The following is a 20,534-nucleotide window of genomic DNA, read 5'->3' on the forward strand; positions in this document are numbered from 1 at the left end:
ACTGCTTATGCCTCTACCACCCTTCTTACTTACTCGTGCATTATTGCTGCGACAGATTCGGGAATAAAAATAGCGGCTTTAGCCATTAGCGTCAACAAAAAAGCCACTAGCATTAGCAATTGCTTGATCTTAGTACGGCTAGCATTAGCAATTTCTACACATATGTGGCTGATAGCATTAGTGAATGCTTCACAGATGCGGCTGCTAGGATTCGTGATTGCTTAGCAGATACGGTCGCTAGCATTAGCAATTGCCTCGCCGACCAGGCTACCAGAATACCGATAGCGTCAGCAATGTTAGTGCTAGCATAAGCAGTGCTAGCTGCTAATGCTAGCAGTGCTAACACTACTTAGTTGCTCTAATTGGCGTGAATGGATACAACACAGGCTTACTCAAGTGTGCTGGTTTATTGAAAACAAGTAGATGACCAAAACTATGTTATAAAAACGTTTTGGGTTTTTTTTGGCTTTTCTTTGAATAACTTATAATTATAACAAAACTATGAAAAACAAAAAAATGGCTAGCTGCGGCCTTATTCCATGAGGGGAATAACTAACTGGCACTGGTATTGAATTTATTACCAGCAGAAATAATATTAAAGATTCAATCACCAATCACAGTTTATGTTGTGGGCCAATCAAAGAAACATTTGGGGGGGATTTATTTTTAACCAGTTCGTCTTATCCCTTACAAAAAATGCTTGTTGTGAAAAGCGTTTATGAGGATTTACCACCGTAGTCTAGACTTAGACCAATTCACACCAGACTGTGTCAAAGTCCCTTTTCACATCCCAGGCGAGCTACACTTGAGATGACTCGAACTTGTGGTCAACATTCCCACGCGGCAAAACAGCAGATAGCGCACAAACACGCATAGCAATGAAACGCTCAGGGGCCACAATTTCCCTCTGCCACTTGAGTGCCTCTCACCTCTAAACACGCTTGAAATCAGCAAAGAGGTAAAGACTTGGGAGTGTTCGGCCAATCTGACACGCAAGAACTCAGGTCACCTTGACCTGGGAAACCACTTGGGCTAAAGTCACACCGTTGCCTCCCTTTTATAGACTTATTCTTAGGCAAATTGGATTTCTTTCAGTACTATAGGCACACCTCTCTTAATGCCTCACTAATCTGCCAATGGGAAAAATCTGCATATGTGGGTGAATGTCATTAAGTGGGGAAATAGGTCAGCACAAATTTTTTTGCAGAGGAATGTGACCGCCGAACAACAAAGACAACGAGCAAAAGAGCAAAGCCATGCAATTAGCTTAGCGTGCATGTCACTGATCAGTCAGTCAAAAATCTTAAATGCAAAGTTCAAGACAAAACATTGACAGCGAGCTAACCATAAGAGTCTAGAAAGCAGCAAACGCGCAACCTCTTGGCGTTCACTTACTATGATTTAGCCTTAGCGAGGGGCACCTTAGTGAAGCCTGAAACTCCTCGGGGCTGGGGAGGTCTGGCCGTCGCCAGCCAGGGGAGAAGGAACAGCAGGGAAGGTAAGAGGAGGAAAATTAAAACTGCTCAGCCAAACATGATTAGTTGTTCGCTAACCCCGAGCACCGATAGCACTTCAACTTTTAATTACTGATGGTCTTCTGGAGTCACAGATACCTGCACTGAGAAAAAGAATTTGTCCCCCCTCAAAACAATGGCGGATACATTCAAAGAAGACCACTTTTTTTTTTTTCGCAAAATTGAAGTCTTATGATTTGTAGTTCATGGTGGTAAATTGGCCAAGGGTATAGGTTTGGTCGTGGCATTGGTAGGGGACGTAGGGCATTTTTTTCAAGTAACTATAAAATTGCTGGGGACAAAAAAATGATTTCTAAATTTTTATCGAGACATAACTCGTTTTTTAAGTGAGCACATAAAATTGATTGGGACGAAATATGATTGCTCAATATTGGTAGAAACGCACCCTCTCTGTCCATGCCACATATACGCCCTTGAAAATGGCCACCAAAAGGCGTCCATGGTTAGACTACCAGTACCATAAAATGAGGCTTTCATTAGTGATCTATTTCCATGGTAGATAGCCCCAAAACAGGAAATTATTTCTTTGAAATGAAATGATTATACTGTGTCATATCTTGATCATAAACTCAGTTATCGGCCAACATCACAAGTAATGAAAATTTCCAACGATTACTAAAGAATGACTTTATTTTGTTCCTGGTTTAGGCTCACAGCATGTCAGGTGATTGGAAAATAATGTACTTTTTTCCCCCAAAAATAAACAAATTAGGAAGAACTGTCATGATTACCGATGGGATGCACCTGTGCACGTTCCTTTGGCGCCAACTGCCTCGGACTCTGATTGGCTCCCTGTCACTATTTAAACCCACGTCTATCACTGGTTGTCAGTTTGTCTGCGAACCTCAGTGTACTCAAGGAAAGCTTTTTCGACCCGGACTCCCACCTGCTTTTGCTCCAGTCTGTTTCCCGGCTTCGACTCGTTTCTGATCCCGACCACGTTTATTGCTCTCCTGCCCGGCTACTGACCCGTTTTTTCCCGTTGCCGACACTGCCATCGCTTGCCACGGAAGTCCCACTTACGCATTCAGAGCGACCTTCTTCCCGCGTCCAGCTATCACCGGATCGTGGGTGCAACCCTTTCCTTTCTTCTAATAAAACTGAGAGAAACGTAACGCAAGTGAGTCCTGTCTCCGTTCTGGTCCTGACAAGAACAATTTTACCCACAAAATGCCCCTTTTTCTAGATTCCATTCTTATCCGACGATCATTTTTCATTTTTCTGATACAGTTGCCTGAATTTGTATAAACTAAATGTTTTTGGGGTTAAAATATGAAATTTATCAAATGTGTTTTATTTCAATTAAGACCTGGTCCTGTATTATAGAACCCCCCTAAAACAAAATCAACAAATATCTAATTCTAATGTTTTTAAGTAATTATAGATTGTGTAGTGCATATCCAATCTGAAACGTTGGAGATTAATTTATTAAATGATTAATGGTTGATTAATCCATTAGTTGTTGTGCCTCCAAGTTTTGCAGTGCATTTGTGCCCATCGTTATTACTATAGGTGTGCAGACGAGGGCTTGCTTCAGATTCTGTGTTCCAAAAACATAAATTCCCAGTATGCAAAATGTAGCATTTTAGTTCTAGGATTGCATATGTGATACAGATCTAAATTCTGCTTCTTACCTGCTGTGGTTGGAGCGGCTGAATGGAGCTGTGGTATAGCTGTAAGTGGGTGGCATCTGCTTGGGCATATCACAATCCACTCTACCATGACTACTAATATGGCCATGCCAGTTGCCATTGGAGGAGACTGAGAACACAAAGAAAGTCTCAAGTTAGTACTGAATCACTCGCATTTCAACACAGGATTAGACGATCGCCTCGGCCTCGGAACCCGTCTAACCTGAAGAGTGGGAGAGATTCCTGTTGTTGTGGCTGAAGGGAGCCGGAATGGTTTGGTAGTTCACGCTGTGCTGGGAGCCTTGATCGTAGTCGCAGCCGTACCCGGCCTGCTTGTACACGGTGTTACGATGGTACCAGCCTCTTAAATGTTCGGCTACAACCGCTTTTTGATAATTCCTTGACGTCTGTTCTTCGCTGCGAGGAGCTTGGCGGTTCCTGGGCGGTCGTAACGTTGCATAGAGGTTCTGCGGAGCGCCATCGAACTCGTCGTGGCCGTAGCGACCGCGGGGATCGTGGGCACGGTAGGCAGCGTGAGAAGAATTGTACGACGGATTGACGCTATAGTGGCCCTCTGTTTGGTTGTCGTACATATAGACGCCGTTAGAGTACGGCTCAGGCTCGGCGTGGTGAGGATATCCCGTGATGTAGAAGGCGGTGGTGGTAGGTCGCGAACGGGGCTGGTAGGCGTAGCATTGGGTCTCTGCTTGCGCAAGGTTGGGCATGCTGCCCGTGTTGGCGTAAATGTCTCTCCTGTGGCGGCCTCGCACTCGACGTCGGGGGTTGTGGTTGCCAGGAACTGCGTACTCCACACTGGATTGGCTGGTGTAAGAAGATCCGTCGTCGAGCACCTCGGTGCTGTTGCTGCGGCGGGCAGGGGCCAGGTTGATGGCGGGCACACGCGATTCGGGTTCAGCTTGGAACTTGGATTGGGACTCTAAACTCCCGCTGCGTTGACGAAAAACCTGGGAGCTGTCCTCTGATCTGGAAGTTGAAAACACAGACATGAAACAAGGGGGTACCACAGTGGTTTATAGGCCAAGGCAGACCTCAACCTTAGTTGTTGCCGGTTCTCTGGTTCCATCACTCATTGAGGACTGAAGCACTTAGCGCTACATGGACCCTCTTATAAAAACTAGAGCTTATCTTAGAAATTAGAGTACCATATTTTTCAGACAATAAAGCACACCTTTAAACCCAAAATGTGCCTTAGATACCGCAGAATACCATAAAAAAAATTGGAAAAACATACAGTACCGGGTAGTTGTAGAGGTGTGTTAAAAGGGAAGATTGGGCCTAAAACATCCAACCCGCGTATATTAAAGCCCGACCCAGCCCGAGCCCCACCAATTAACTTGATTTGAGGTAGTTTTTTAATTTGACCCAGGCTTCTTTCTCGCTGACTTAAAAAGAAAAAAAATACCCGTCACTGTTCTATGTTTCTTTTGATTTGTGTCGCACAGTGGAGAATCGGCCGAGCAGCGTCAGGGGCCGCGCTGCATGAGAGTGGACAATTCATCCTCCACCATGCGACACAAATAAAAATAAACAAAGAACAATGACAAGTGGGGAATTGAAAATAAAAAGTCAGCGAGAGAGAAGCCCGTCCCTAACCTGACATTTTTGGCCCGACTAGACCTGAATCTCGGGTCAGGCTCAGGATCTTCCTCTTGTGAGCGGTACAACACAAGGTTTAGTTGAGCACCAATTGATCAATAATTGAAAATAATAATTGATCAATAATTATCGCTGGCCCAAATCAAAATGAATTGTATGCAACAGGATTTGGACCTAGGTCATGGTGGTGAGAGAGCCACGACTTTTACCATCAGACCTCCAGTAGCACAGATGACATAAGAAAAGGCATTAAAGCTTATCTCATTGTCATACTGATTTTATTCACGATGCCAGAAACACTGATTTGCATAGTGCATTCTAATAGCTTAAACAGTCCCTCAATTTCTTCACCTGTGCTTCAATAATGTTGTGAAGGATAGAAACAGCGGAAACGAGACAAGATACGAGACAAACTCTTACATATGCACAGAAAAATACAGTATATTGTAAATGCCTACTCAATCATTGTTGACACAGCCTCTAGGCACAAAAAACGTGTAATTCCCAAAATATTTGGCAGTTTACAACTGTGGCTTTCATACAAAACAAAAATGATTTATACTAAACAGGCACCATAAAAAAATCAATACCGGTACCGTCAAAAACAGTGTGATAATAAGATAAAATTGAAAACCTAGATGTATGTCATCTATTTCTCTGTTGGTCCAGTGGTTAAAATTAGACGCTCCCACAGGTGCGACCCGGGTTCGATTCTCCTTGCATCCATTGTTTTGAGACTGTGGTCAGCAATACTAAATTGTTTGCACAAATACGGTAGTATACTACCGTGAAACTTTGTGTATAACGCACACCCAAACTTTGTTCTTTTTTAGGAAAAAAACAAGAACATGTGTTACACACAAATAAATGTAGTTAGTCAAAATGCATCCACTTTGAAAATTACTCACTTGAGGTGGTTACTGCTGTAAGCATTTCGCGTGAGCATGGGAGTGGGAGGCATACTGCGGGAATCCCGTTGCAGTCTGGGAACTGATTTGTACGGACTTAATAAGGCATCATGGTGACCGTGGTGCATTGGTTCCTGGATTTGACTGTAAATTGATCTGGAACAAAGAAAATAATTTGATTTCAGCATGATTAACACACTTCGCATCTATTTCCGGACTAGTCTGAAGAAAAACAAGTATGCTACAGCGTCGACCTGATTACAGCATTTAGGTCAGCTCGGATCGTGACTGCTCAACATCAGCTTACATCCAAAAGCAACACAGGAAAGAGAAGCGCTAGCTCTTTAAAGATTTGCCTCTCAGACACCATATGTGGATTGTTGGTTGCTATGTTTGTTCATCTATTTTTAAAACTGATGAATTTGGGATGATAAGGGGGGCTTTGCGAAGAAAAAGAGGAGGCAATTGGCAGGAATGCAGATCTGGAGCGGCTTCACAGGTCTGGAAAAACTCCACGTACACACAGTGAAGTGTGTGAAAGTGCTAGCAAAATGCGTAAATATCATAGGTGATTTTGGGGAAATATATATTATTATTTTTCTAAATGTCACAATCACTTTTTAATTAGAATTATCTTATTTTATATTTCTGGACTTGTTTCAACATTGATGGTGATTTTATCTTTCATGTTCATTTAAAGGTGAGAAGAAAAACAACAAATAATTTAAGCTAACTTTTCCGGCATGCTGGACCAAAAGTTATAAAAAGGTATCACTAAAAGAAAATGTTGTTTTTGTTTGTTTTTATTTTAAGATTATTTTCCTTGTCATAGAAAGCAACAAGAGATGCATTGGGTATTGTAGGATGTGATAGTCATTTGATACTCATTATTTAATAACAAATTAGTTTTTTCACATAATCAGTATTCTTGCTTTACACGGAAAAACTATAGCGACTAGATGATGAGGGTGCTGAATCTGAGTAAGATCAGGAGGCTTCACCTACTACTAGTATCCACGCAAACCAGTAGTATCTGTTTCATGTTGGGGAGCAAAACCCTACCCATAAAAATGGCCTGAACAGGGATGGGCGCCGCTAGCCTGTATTTGCCTAAAACACACAACAGGAAGTGGTGCCCCGATGACCTTGGTGGTTAAGGGATCCGTGAACTGTGTGATTTTAAATAGCTTTAATTGCAATTTTTCTATATTAAAAGGTACTTTATGTAAGCGTTTTATTCTATTGCACATTTCATGTTTCATACAGCACTTCGAGTTGCATTTCTGTCTGATAAGTTATACATCTGGATTTGGATAAGGTATGGAACAGGACATACATGTTAATAAGTGAAATGTCTCATGAGAGTCCAAAAACAGACAAACAAAAAAAAGAATCATAAATTACGTAATATAAATATAAATGATAAATCAATTATTAGGTTTTTTTTGTGGACACAAAAAAATAAGACATAAACAGGAAATCTTGTTTATTTAATGTTTTGCTTATTGAGATAAAAATATAAATTATTAGCTATAAAATTTAAGGGATCAAACATTTGAGCAACCAACAGGTTTTCATTTTGATTAACTTTACGCTAACAAATAAGCAGTTGGGTATACCCTTCTCGCGTACCGAGGTACGCTAGCCGCTAACTTTAGCAGTCGCATTAGCGATGCTAGCCCTCCATGACTTTAGCTGCCAAAGTAAAAAGACAGCCAGATCTACATCGCTAGCTTCAAACAGGACGGAGACATTTCAAAGCTATTTGCTAACGTTGGTAGCAACCTTTTTGCTTATATTATTTGGACTATTAATTCCCACTGTTCTTTATTTTAATTATTAAAGAGCGCGTGTGCACTATTTGCATCATTGTAACTATTTGCCAATCGTGTTGCTGTTCTATGATTTCAACACCTTTTTGGGTTGATCTGCTTTTTGAAACCTAGGATATTTTAATAAAAACAGTAGACTATAAGAGGACCTTTAGTACTAGTTGGATTCTTATATCTTGCAGTCTTTTCCTATTCTCTTTGCTTCGTTTGCTCTTCGTATTTTAGTGTCTTTAAAACTATAAACTTATCAACCGGCATCAGTGAAAACTTTTCAGGCCTTCCATGACCAGAAACTTTTAAAGGAATATATTTACAATCTTCCATTTTCGGTCAAAGTCACATAAAAGTACTATATTTAATATTGTTTTACATGCTTACAGGGCCGTTCATACCTGCTGTTTGTGTGCTGGTCATTGTCTGAAGCTCGTCTCTCATTGCCGTAGTGGATGCTTAGTGTTTCTGCATGGTGCGGTCTTGGAGAGTACTGAACTGAACTCGAACGTTGCCTCTGAGAGCTGAGTTCGTCGTCTATCGAGAGAAATAGGGTTGTGCAAAAATCCGCATTCGAACCCTCCCTGAACGCTGATTAAAATGGGTCATACCTTCATCCAATGTGAAGCTGTCAGAGAGAGAGCTGAGGTCTGACGGATTGACTTCATCTATGAGTTATAATGGAAGAAAATTAGTACGCTGAAATACTGGATGATAATGTATTGCATAAGTAGGTTATTTATTGCACCTGCTAAAATTAGTGAAGCCCTTTGGGTGGGATTTTTTCCTTTTCTGATCCTATAGGCGTTGATCTCTCCCTCGATCTCCTCCAGTTTTCTCATTTCATCCAGGTATCGACTTTTTCTCTTTTTTTTCACTGTCTTGGTCAGGTCCAGCTCGTTGGTTAACTTGATGGCAGCTTCCACGATCTTCTGCTGCAAGGCAAATTGGCTTTCCAGATCCCTCAAATGAGGGTCCTAAAGAAAAACACGCACGGGAGTCAATTGAAAAATCTCTTTCAAACGTCAATGCAAAGAATCATTGCCAACAAGTTTTGAGATTTGAGACACAGTTGGAGTATTAATTACAGTGCTAACATCTTGGGCCTGGCGGTCCAGGACAGGGCAAATTTAGGAACACAGTTTAACCTGGGTAAATATCGCTCGACCAATCATATTCTTCACTTGGTGGGACGGCTTATTATTTAATATTTGAGGAGTGGAAGTGTCGATTTGAGAGTGGAGTTTGAACACCAGTTGGACATTACTCTTCATTGATAGCCTGGACAATAAAAGACCGGCCAGGCTTATTGCCAGGATCTGGAAATTAATTACTCCTTCCAGAGGGCGCCACACTGGGGGGAGTGGCTACGAAGTGCCCACCTGCGTCTGATAAGTGACCACACTTGCCCCTCATTATTCTAGCTCTAGACTTGCTCCAGAGGTTCTCAGGTCACTGCCGTTGTCATGGTCACATCAGGTTTGTTTCTGGTTTGGACATTTTTTTATTTGTTTTAAGCCAAGTTACTGGTTGGTTTTTGCTACTTTGTACCTGGGTTTGTTGTAAAACAACAATCTTTTTTTTAACACGTCTGCCTCGGTTTCTACTTCCCAGCATATTGGCAGCACCCTCAATCTGTGACACGTACAAAGCACTAGAGAAACAATGCTCTGAATGTTCTTACTTATTCGGTGACTTCATTTGTTCAACAGACGTTTTACTTATACTGTAAGTTCCTTCACATGTTTTCCATAAAGACAGCCCGAACCTTAACACTTTCGACAACTACCCGTGAGGTGTCATCTCGTCGGGAAGACACGCAAAAATGAATGCCAGTGTTTTAGCACAACGACGCAATGTTCTGACAACAGAAGCGTTACAGGGACGTTTTGCGCAATGGAGCAGCAATGCTGCCAAGCTAACAACACATCAAACGTTAGCGAAACACAACAAAACGGTCTTTTGGTCTAACCTCATTGTAGGGGAAAAGGTCATCAAGCTTGAACGCTGTGCCCACACGTCTTCGAACATGGGGGGTCTTTTCGCCAGAAACCACAGGGTATTCTTTAGGTAATCTGCCAGTAAGTTCCTAAAAATGAAAATCATCAAGTAAATACACATTTTGTGCTTTTGAGCCGAAGTCTGCAACCGTTTCTGACAATATTATCGCGGACAAGCCCAGTAAGTACATAAGTAGTAATAACGACAACAAGGATGATAATAATAATAATAAGCCTATCACTAAACCGTTTAGAATCTAGAATAGATGACATAGGAAAAGGCATTTGATTTTCATCATAATCATCACACTATTTTTTACTCACGGTACCACATTGTAAATGTAAATGGTCTGCATTTATATAGCGCTTTTCAAGTCGATGAAGACCTCCCAAAGCGCTTTACAATGTGCCTCACATTTTTCACTTTTTACACACTAACTAACCGTCAGCCATGCAAGGCAACTACCTGCTAACTCAGCTGAACTCTTTCTCATAATTCTCAATGACTGCATTGTTTAAAGTGGCACTGTGAGTAAAGATAGTGGGATAAAAATGAGATTAAAACATAATGCCTTTTTCTATGTCATCAACATTCCTAGTTGTTTAAAGGTTAGGATTCAGCACTCTCATCGCTGCAATCCAGGTTCAATTCCCATTGCATGCAACGCTCAGCAATTGTGGTCAGCAGTAATTGTCAACTAATAAATCATTGCTCGAATAAACTAATATACTACTAGTGTGTAATGTGCACCCAAACTTTGAGGGTTTTTTGGAGGGTAGAAAAAAATGTATTTATACATGAATAAATACTGTATAAGCAAAAACTTTTTTTCTTTCTGTGTGGCTGGAACCCAAAGATCCACAGCTCAGTATTGGTCCGTGGCCCAGTATATGCTGAACACTGCATTAGAGCTGACCGATAGTTTTATGGAATAAAAAATAAAGAAGATTAACAGACTTACCGCTTCTCGCATGCAGATCTTCTTCAGTTCTTCCAGTTTCTGTGCAAGTACATCTTGTAGTTTTTTCTCTTTTGTTTTCAATTGAGAGATCTTCTCTTTTTTCTGCTCCTCTGTGACGTCGGAATCAGCAGAACCTGTCAGAGCATGTACGGGGTAGACTACGAGTCAAGTGGACGGGCCACCGAGAACCGTGCGGATGAAGCGATGACGTACCGGCAGAGATGAGGCTTCCGCTGCTTGCCATGATGAGATGGTTTTTGCTTTCAGAAGTTGGAAGTTTACCGATCCGCTGGGCGCTGATCTCCGTAAGATCCATGGCAATGTCTCCAGTACTTCTTGTAGAGCTCATATTTGACTACATGGAGAAAAAAGTGCATTTGAATAAGGTGAAAATGAGAATGTTCTATTTGAATATATTGTATTAAGATAGTGGCCTAATTTGATCATTTTTTTCTCACAAACTTCACAAAAACAGAACACCAAAAGGTGTATATTATTCCAACAAATAATTGGGTTAATTCCCAGCAAAGTGGGGAATTACCAGGGATTAATGGACATGAGAGGCGTGAACAGACATGCAGTGGAGGAGGGGTTCCTCCACCAAGTCTAATAATCCCTGTTCATTGTAAACCTAGTTTGTTTTGACTGTAGTCACTGGCCAATACCCTAAATAATACCAAACAAATACCAAATCCAATTCTATATCATTCATTTGTAGCCTGAATAGAATTTAAATTATGAATCTAAGAGATACTTTTTTTTTTAAATGCATTTCTAACACAACCACTAGTCATGTTATATCGATGTTGTTTCTATGTTACTATCAAGTAATTACCAGTTGTAATTATTGGAAGTAAGGTTACAATGTTGGTTAACCCCTTAACTAAAGAAAAGTTGCGAAAAAAAATTGCACCACAAAAAGCAATTATCGCATTTGACGTAAATACTGTATAGTCTTGTTTGACATAACTGTTCTATTTTGAAAGATTGTTTTTCTTATTTTAAAGACATATTCAAATAATATTTCAAAAATAATTTTAATTAAAATATATACAATAAATGTTTCAATCTTGTTTTTCAAAATGTTGATATCCTTTGAGATGTGAAAATCACAGAAAGTGCATGATTTAGGCAAATGAAATTAAAAGCTATTGATGTTGAAGATCATAATATTTCAAAAGCATTTGGATTCCGTGAACGATTTCACAAATGTCCAATATGTGCAACGCCTGAGACACGGCATACATGCATTTGGTAATCCATTTTATGACAAACGTGCTTAGGAATATCTTGGATAAAAGTCTCCAGCAGATTACATTTTTTTTCTTTTTACACAAAGTATCTTCTTGAGAGTTAGAACAGGGAAATGAATGTAATTATTTGAAAAAATATCACATTTTTGATACACTCTGTACTCGGAAAACATTCTAAGATATGGTATCATAATAACATGCAAACCATTGTTTTTCTTGTTTTAAAAAACAAAATAGGAAAAATAATATTTAAAATGAGTGAAATAATTTGCCAGTGAAACAAGATTAAAAAACCTTTTATATCTTGACATTGTTACAAATATGATGATAGCATAATTTAAATCGAAATCAAATTATTATTATTACATTTGTATTTTGTTAAATTATTCAAAATGGACCATTTCAAGTTCGGAGGCTTGTAATGTTGAAAGAAAAATGAGTGTGTTGATTAAAATGTATTGGTCTGTTTTAGTGTCTTCTAATCAATCATGTTGTTGTTGTTTTCCAAGAAATCAAGTGCTTAAAAAGATTTTAATAACTAAATAATTTCAAAGGTGAAATCACTTGCCTTAGATTAACTCAACTCCATTTTTAGAATACTTAATGCTTATTCATCATTAAATTTTACTGTACCAGGTTGCTAATACCATAATGACTAAAGGGTGAGTCGCATCTTTTAGAAAATGTAACACTCAATTTTTTCAGACATTGCTTCCATTATCTATTCTTTTCAAAGTAAAAGTAAATCCGTCCAAAATTAAGCTTTAAATCCCATTTATGTACCTTGTAAAAATCTTTCATCCATCATATTAGATTAGCTCATGTGTTCCATGAAGCATAAACGCAAAAAAACCCATATTTGAATCTTTAATTGGAGCAATGAGAAAAACAAGAGAAGCCCTTTTGCCTGTTTATAATCTTGGGCTATGTGTTTTTAAAGCGCTTTTATCAATTAAAGCTTAACGCTGCACATTTTATACAGGGTATGCATTTCCTTTCACGTCTCCTAACAACCAGGATAATAAAAAAGGATAGTTCTACTGATTCACCACTCCTGCAGCCTAACGGACTGAGAAAGGAAATGTTCGCTCAGCATAGGTAATGGTTCTTGCGCATCAACAGTTCTAACTAGCTGAACATTTTTTCCTTAACCATTACGCTTAAATGCACTTGGCACAAAAATATACAGCATGGGGAGACAGTTGCTTTCAAACTACGGGTGTACATTTTGGGGGAAACTGTTAGCACCCCTTTGGCATCTATTCATCGTTTGTTCCACACACGCACCGATTTCTAGAAATTGCTTGAGATTAGGGGTGGGTGATATGTTTCCCTAAACAAAATTGTTGCTTGAGTTCAACCCATTTCTATACAAATATTTTTTGTGACAAATGATCTACTCTCTGACCATTTTCCTTTCAACTTTTACGAGAAGGGAAAATCCAAAAATAATTTCAGTTAGGTGGGGAGGAAATAAGAAATTGCTTAATTTAACTTGAGCAATATTGCAAAGAAAATAGCATTAGCAGCTATCGACGATATTTTTAAACGCAGCTAGCATTGGTAGTTAAGGTTGGTGACACTAGCGTTAGTTTATAAATTACTGAGCATTACCTACTAAAATGATGCAAGCAACAAAAGCAAAGCTAGTCACCAAAAAGATGCTATTTGCTAATACGGCTAATGGCGGCATTAGCAAAAATATTAAATCAATCTATGCCAGGGAGTGGAATAAACCCCAGAGACGATCTAACAATCGGTGTTTAACTTTTTCACTATCTAGTGTTGTCATAAATACTAAAGTGGTGCTAGTGGCTAAAGAAAAGATAGCCAACAGAAGATGCTATTTGCTAATGCAACAAGGGGGCAGGGCTAAGTCCAGGCCAGGGACTGGAATAGGCCAAAACCGATACAACAATCCAATTTTTTTAGTTTATGATCTGGTATTGTCATAGCTACTCAAATGAAACTAACAGATAAAGTGAAGCTAGCTACCAAAAAGATTATATTTGCTAATGCAGTTAGCGGCAGCTTTGAAAAAAAGAGCTAAATCCATGCCAGGAACTGGGATAGACTCTACCGATGATGTAACAATCTTTCAATTTTTTTTTTAGATCACGATCGTGTTCAGGTCTAAAGCTACTAAAGTGATTAAGCAAAGCAAGCAGCCAAAGAGATGCTATTTGTTAAGGTGACTAGTGGCAGAGTATGTGAAAATATAAGCTAAACCCATGCCAGAGAATGAGATAGGCCTAAGTGTCGATCTAACAATCCTTCAATTTCTTTGAGCTGGTCTAAGTCTTTCTTGAACTAATATTGTCATAGCTACTAAAGTGAATCTTGGAGATTAAAGCGGAACTAGTGACCAAAGCGATGCTATTTGCTCATGCGGCTAGCGGCAGCGTTAAAGAGCAAAATCCAGGCACTTGACACAATCTAACAATCTTTCCAATTTTTTGAGATCCCAATCTTGTTTAAGTCTTTTATGATCTAATATTGTTATAGCTACTAAAGTGATGCTGGCGGCAAAGGAAAAGAAAGCTAGCCACCAAAGAGATAATATTGGCCAATGCAGGTAGCGGCAGCTTTGCGAAAATATAAACGTAATCCATGCCAGGGACTGGAAAATTCCCCAGGGACAATCTAACAATCTTTCAATTTATTTGAGTTCACAATCGAGTTCAAGTATTTCACGATCTAATATCGCCAACCCTAGCTTTATTCTTGCAAATGGATTAAAAACAGGCAGGTGATGAAATGATAGGAGTAGAGACAAAGCGGAGAACACTCACTCGACTTTCCTTTCGGTCCAGGTAGAACTGGTGTTGACTGATGGCCATCACCCAGATAGTTTTAATTAGAGAATGACTAGCATACCAGGAGTGAATGACAAGGCCACTCTGTCCAAAGGTCCGCCTGCCCACTGTTTGACTGTTGGATACAAAAAAAAAGTGATTTCTTTGTCACGCTCTACCGCTTGATTACAACAAGTTTTGTGGATCCTTTTGTTTTTGCCACCAAAAATAACAACATCAGAAGAAATCAAATCTCCAAGGACCATGCAAATTATTATCCAAAAAGCTGTACGCAGCAGAAGATAAATTCTGTCTGACTGCTTACCATTACAAAGTTTCCAAAGCCATCTTAATTTAAATTGTTAATGTAGAAAGTTATGGAGAACCATAAAATATTTTAAGACTGCAAGCTGTTTTTAATTAAAACTCTGTTGTAGGTAAGCGACACATCTAAGATCAAGTGAAGTGCTGCCAGAAAGCATTTGTTTATTAGGCAGGTTTCAACCATTAACCGGATGCCCTCACTTGGCCACTGTCGACAGGATCCTAGCAAGGAGTAGGATAGGAAATTCCATGACAATAGCCACGGCGATAGCTGTAATAAATACATCGTAGCAAAAGAGAAAAGATCAAAGATTTGTAAAGACACGTGAACTGACCTCTGTGGGTCGTTTACTTCCACGGCAAATTTCTTCTCTCGGAAATACAAGTTTTCCAATTGCTTCCACAGGAACAACTGCAAATAAGAAAACAAAAAACGCCTGCAAGTGAGATTTTCAATGTTTCTTAAAGGTTTTTTCAACATCGAATGCTTAGGTGCATCATGTCATTGCACATTATTCTGATGCATTTACAACTTGGGTCAGTTACAAGCACCCTGTAAAGTCTACCATGTAAATATCGCCAATTATTATAATAATATTTATTTTTATTTTTAAAGAGTATGTCATTATACTGTATTGAAGGAAAAAAAGAAAGAAAGAAAGAAAGAAAGAATCTAAATATGGCCTCCATTTTATTCTTAAATTGTAGTTTATTTTATTTTAGACACATCTGCTTTACAACGAAGTGTACAAATGTAAACATTGTATTTGAAATATTGTTTGAATCTTAAACACATTAACATAACGAGATATTGATTATTTCTGTTGAGCATTGTAAATAACACATGACACTAGATGGCATGTTGTCTCAAAAAAAGACATATTTGTTCAGTAAATCATGACTTGAGTTGGCATTTTTAAAACGAAAATATTTGCGTAGTAAGAACTATCTTGATCTTACGGTGAAAACCATTGCGGCAAACAATTTCCTGTCGTGCTACAGGACTGCTGCATGTGATTTTGGATCTCATTAATTTTTTTCTCACTCCCTCGGGAGCAATTCAATTTACAACTCTATTGCGTATTTCTGCTCTACACCACACACAGAGCTGAGTGAATCGCTCAAAGCGTAAAAGAAAAAAGGTGTGTCTGAGAAAAGAAAAAGAAAAAAAAACTTGATCTACAAATTAAACCATTTACTGCCAGAACAGAATAGAAAATTGAAGGATTGACATCTACGGATGTCAATGACAATCACTATCTTAAAAACAAACAAACAAAAAAATTAAATACATGAATACATAAACAATGCCAAGTTAAAGAGTCATAACCAAATGACTAAGTGTAAGCGAAAAAAGCCTACCTTTGAGGTTTACTTTCGACTTATTCCTGCTATGTCCCGTATGTTAAATCCCACTGACTTTGAGTTTCCCACAGGGCTTGAGCTTCCTTGAACAATGCTCTTTCTTGTCTGTTCTCCGGGAATCAGATAGGTGTTGCAAGAGTTTCAGCCGAGCCACTCCTCTTTCATTTAACCAGCCCCGTCCTCTGACATTACGTACGCACACACAGTACACCTCACCCTCGTTCTGGGCTGCTCCCTCACTCTCATGCCTATGCGTAGCTCTTCCTTCCTTTTTTTTTCTCCTTTTTTTTCAACAAGACCGGACAAACAGGTTGTGTTCACATAAATAAAAATAGGAGATTTTGACAAGAGATAGGGAGAAAAAGAAAGATATAAAGATGGAAAGAGATATAGAGATATGTATAAAGATCCACTGTATAAAGGGATAGGAAGAGATAGATATACATATATACAAAGATAGTGGGAGAAAAAAAGATGGGCAGAGGGCCAGGCAGTCAGGCAGACAGACAACCAGACAGACAGACAAAAGGATAGATTAATAGATAGATAAAAAGACATATAGACACACAGATTGACAGACAAACAGGCAAACAGAAATATGGACAGTATATGGACGATATCTGCGCTAAACTGACAGGTAGATTGATAGCTCAACAGATAGTTTGATAGATGAATTAATAGATAGACAAACAGACACAGACAAACGGACATACAGCGATACAGAGAGATAGATATTAAAAGATACATAATTGGTATTAAAAAAAAAAAAAGAGGACAGTAATCTGAAACTATTAAATTCCTCCTGCTGGTCATTAAGCGTTCTTCATCATAAGTGATAAGACCGACAAGAATAGACTTGCTTGGAAAAAAGTCATCACAAACTATGAGTCAAGGATCTCTGAGTATGACTTGGAGACCACACGCCAGAACTTTCAGTGCGTGAAACATGTCCATTCAGAAAGGAGCAGAAAATTTATTTCTGTGCTATCCGTTAAGAAAAGTCAATGGGGTCCTATTAATTGCAAAGTGGAACAAAAAAATGTGATACTAAGAATAAAGAAGAACAGGAACCAGTCTCTACAGATCTTATTGTTGGCCACTCCCGTGCAAATTCACACTTGACTGATACCACCATACATCACTTAACATCATTTGCATTGTGACAACAGATAACAGTAATGAATGCCATTAACACACTGGCATGAGATTGTTTTGCAATTTGGCCGGATGAAGTAAGCATTTTAAATTGTTTTTACCTATTTGCTACAAACCAGATGTGGGGTACGAACAGATACACATACACTTCTGTGAGAATCTAGTTCGCTGTCCTGAGGCACCTGACAGATGCATACTAGTGAAGGAGCTTTCAGAGGTAAAATGGGCCAAAGCTGTTGAGTGACTTGGAGATAGAACAAGAATCTTGAAATTAAGTCTAAATTTGATGGTAGCCGTTAAGAGAGGATCGCTAACATAAAGTATATCAGGAGAACTTCACAGAATGCGTCTGAAGCCATTGTCAAAATATGTTTGGGATGTGGCACACCTAAAGCTTTGCAAAAGGAAACGAGCATAAAACCAGAAGCCATTTTTAGGAGCCATATAAAAAAAGTAAAAACCGACACAGTGTTGACAACCGCATTTTTGCCATATCTCTCAGTACAGTTAGAGATGCCTGTGGTTTTATTTTGGATAAGACTATTCAGATCCTGCCTGTAGTTCAAGCCAGGTTCAATGTGTACACAACTGATATTCGAGCAGACACCTCAACAGAATACAAACAAAGTGTTGGTCTGCTACACCATTTGTAAATTGTCTTTGCGAGTCATCACATTAATATAATCACACACATTGGTTACCTTCTTATTATGTTATTTATGCTGTAGTTGTCGGATTACCCCTTAATATGTTAACATTCTCAGTTGTCATGTGACTAAGCATACAGTTCAAACGGTTGTTGCCTACATTCTATTTTTAATTGAAATTGGTTTTCATTTACTTTCACATGGCATATCTGTTCTTGGCGTTGCATTTTATCAATTAACATCCTCCAAATTGTATCTTATACTCCAGTGGAATTTAAGTATGTTTTTTGCTTCTTTATTTATGCGTTTAATGACTGGTGCTAATTGTACTTTGGAGTGACTAGTCCGGGAGAAACAGTACTGTAAAAGCAGTGCTACCAAAAACTATGACTGTTCCCTAGTGTACTATGCCAGTTTATACATAAAAACTACAAAAATAAAATAAAATCAATTTCGATTTTTGTACGTTAACTGTTCCTTGGTTATTTAGGGTGCATTACTGTCATTTGCTGGACACTTGCAGTAACAGGTTTGATGTGTTTTTTTCCCCCACTTTTTACTTAAAAATGCCACGCTCAAATGCTAGTACGAAAAACTCTGAAAATGTTCTCTATCCATTCTGAAAAACGTTTTACGATGTTTAGCAGTTCTGTAAAAGTGTTAGTATAGTCATCTTTTCAGCTTCCTATTCTTTGGACTTAGCGACTAAGAAAAACGACTGAAAGTCTTCCTTTTTAGTTCAACTTAACAGGGAAATGGGAATGAACGAGCAAGTATTTTTTAAATAAAACTTTAAAAAAGAAATACATGTAATAAAATCAAGATTTTGATTACAAATATATCAATAAATAAACAAACAATATATGATACTTTCACCCACCCTTACCCAGGGTTGTCTTGGACAATTCAAGTGCTTTTTAGGGACTTTCAAAGCAAATTTTCTCATTTGTCAAGTAAATGTTCCGCATTTGTACAGCACTACCTTAATTTTGGAATGGCCCATAATAAATGTCCATAATTGATACGTAATCATTGCACCAAAACGCATTTCATAGTGCCCATGCCCTGGTATAGAATGCACCTCCTCTTGGACGTGACCCATGGGGGATGACACTTTATGGGACAATGCCATACAATGCTAGCTGCCGTTAATCACGAGGGAATAAATGCAATGGCAAAGCAAAACCAAAACAGAGCAGTGTTGGCATCGTTTTTAAGCATACTTGTTGTGAAACAAGGCAACAGTTTCACACATTTACGAGCACTTTAACCAAAATTCAAGCCCTTTTTAATCCTTGAAAACAGAATATTAAAATTCAAGCATTTTCAAGAATTTTGAGCACCTGTACAAACCCTGCATATACCTTCTGTTAGCAATTGATCTCTTCCCCATTTCAAAGTTAGAAACAGGCATTTGATGATCATTTAAAACTGCCTTTTTTGACATTCAACCTTTTGGGAGGTGTTGCAAAATGGCTAATTCGAATCATTTATTACTCAGATACAGTTACTACTTCCTTTTCGCTATTCACTTTAACCTTGATTCTGTACCTCCACACGGGGAATGTCTTTGACACCCACTCTCCGATTTCTTTTGACTGACATGGGAATGGAGATCTTAATGATACCTATCTACACATCCAATGGATCATTAACCAAATCAAGGCTAACTGCAACCACCTAGTTACGTTACATAAGGAAGTACTGTTGTAAAAAAAGTGAAACCTACTAGCGTGGAATATACCAATAAACATTTCAACATCCTTTGGAATGGCTCAATGTGTGGTACACGAAAAAAGGACCGACCTTTCTTGGTTTCAGCTTGTCTTGTAAATCATACTGCCCAACACCTTTGTAGCTAATACCAAGCCACCAGGGTATGCCTTGTTTGTCCTGCAGGAAAGCATGACAAAAAATCATTGGAGCAGTGAATTTCACTGAAGCTACTGATATTATTACCTTTACTGGGTAATAATGGACCCCATATGTTGGCAGTGACTCCACCAGCGTCAGATACCTTTAAAGAGAAAGTGAGAAGGACAGGTTGAAAAGGAACACGCTCACACTTCAACTTCCACTACATCACTGCAAATCTTTGCAAACGGCAGAGTGAAGCTCAAGTCAATGGGGAGGTTTCAGTGATTTACAGTAGGAAGCAAATCAATGTGCTCCCCACTGTAAAAACAGAAGAGGACAGTCCATTGATCAACTCAAGGACACGAAAAATCACTATGTAAACGGGACAGGGTTGTTGAGTTACGATGGAACATAAATACAGTTCCGGCTTAATTAGCTTTTTACTTCCTGGTCTGCTCTCATTCATTTAATCAACTCCATTCCACAAAATGAACACGGGGGAAATCAAATAAAATACAAATAGATAGACAGAAAAATACATTTAACAGTTGTATTGCCTATGAATACTTACTTTACAACAGCTTGTCCTCTGCTCAGCCCTTTGAGTTTCTTGTAATGTTCAATTACTTTGTCCTCACTGTAGTAAAATAAAAGGAGGGTTT

General features: G+C 38.8%; 1 protein-coding gene across 4 annotated transcripts in view; it reads right to left on the reverse strand.

Annotated features, from left to right (window-relative positions):
• Positions 1 to 20,534, reverse strand: part of frmd4ba (FERM domain containing 4Ba) — a 78,391-nt gene that overhangs the window by 4,533 nt on the left and 53,324 nt on the right. For 3 of the 4 annotated variants that reach the window (XM_088338532.1, XM_088338531.1, XM_088338528.1), the window contains exons 9-22: positions 20,444 to 20,509; positions 19,975 to 20,032; positions 19,822 to 19,908; positions 15,184 to 15,260; positions 14,522 to 14,660; positions 10,690 to 10,831; positions 10,477 to 10,610; positions 9,487 to 9,603; positions 8,263 to 8,491; positions 8,126 to 8,182; positions 7,916 to 8,051; positions 5,692 to 5,847; positions 3,390 to 4,150; positions 3,170 to 3,296 (exon numbers count right to left, since the gene is read on the reverse strand). In XM_088338532.1, the coding sequence (XP_088194658.1) occupies positions 3,170 to 3,296; positions 3,390 to 4,150; positions 5,692 to 5,847; positions 7,916 to 8,051; positions 8,126 to 8,182; positions 8,263 to 8,491; positions 9,487 to 9,603; positions 10,477 to 10,610; positions 10,690 to 10,831; positions 14,522 to 14,660; positions 15,184 to 15,260; positions 19,822 to 19,908; positions 19,975 to 20,032; positions 20,444 to 20,509 (2,286 nt within the window). Of the gene's footprint in view, positions 1 to 1,395; positions 1,459 to 3,169; positions 3,297 to 3,389; positions 4,151 to 5,691; positions 5,848 to 7,915; positions 8,052 to 8,125; positions 8,183 to 8,262; positions 8,492 to 9,486; positions 9,604 to 10,476; positions 10,611 to 10,689; positions 10,832 to 14,521; positions 14,661 to 15,183; positions 15,261 to 19,821; positions 19,909 to 19,974; positions 20,033 to 20,443; positions 20,510 to 20,534 lie in introns of all 4 variants that reach the window. The other variant, XM_088338529.1, reaches the window with a different exon arrangement.

Source organism: Urocampus carinirostris, chromosome 6 (genome assembly GCF_059441175.1).
Source record: "Urocampus carinirostris isolate Australia breed hairy pipefish chromosome 6, RoL_Ucar_1.0, whole genome shotgun sequence".
In the NCBI taxonomy this organism is placed as follows: Eukaryota; Metazoa; Chordata; class Actinopteri; order Syngnathiformes; family Syngnathidae; genus Urocampus; species Urocampus carinirostris.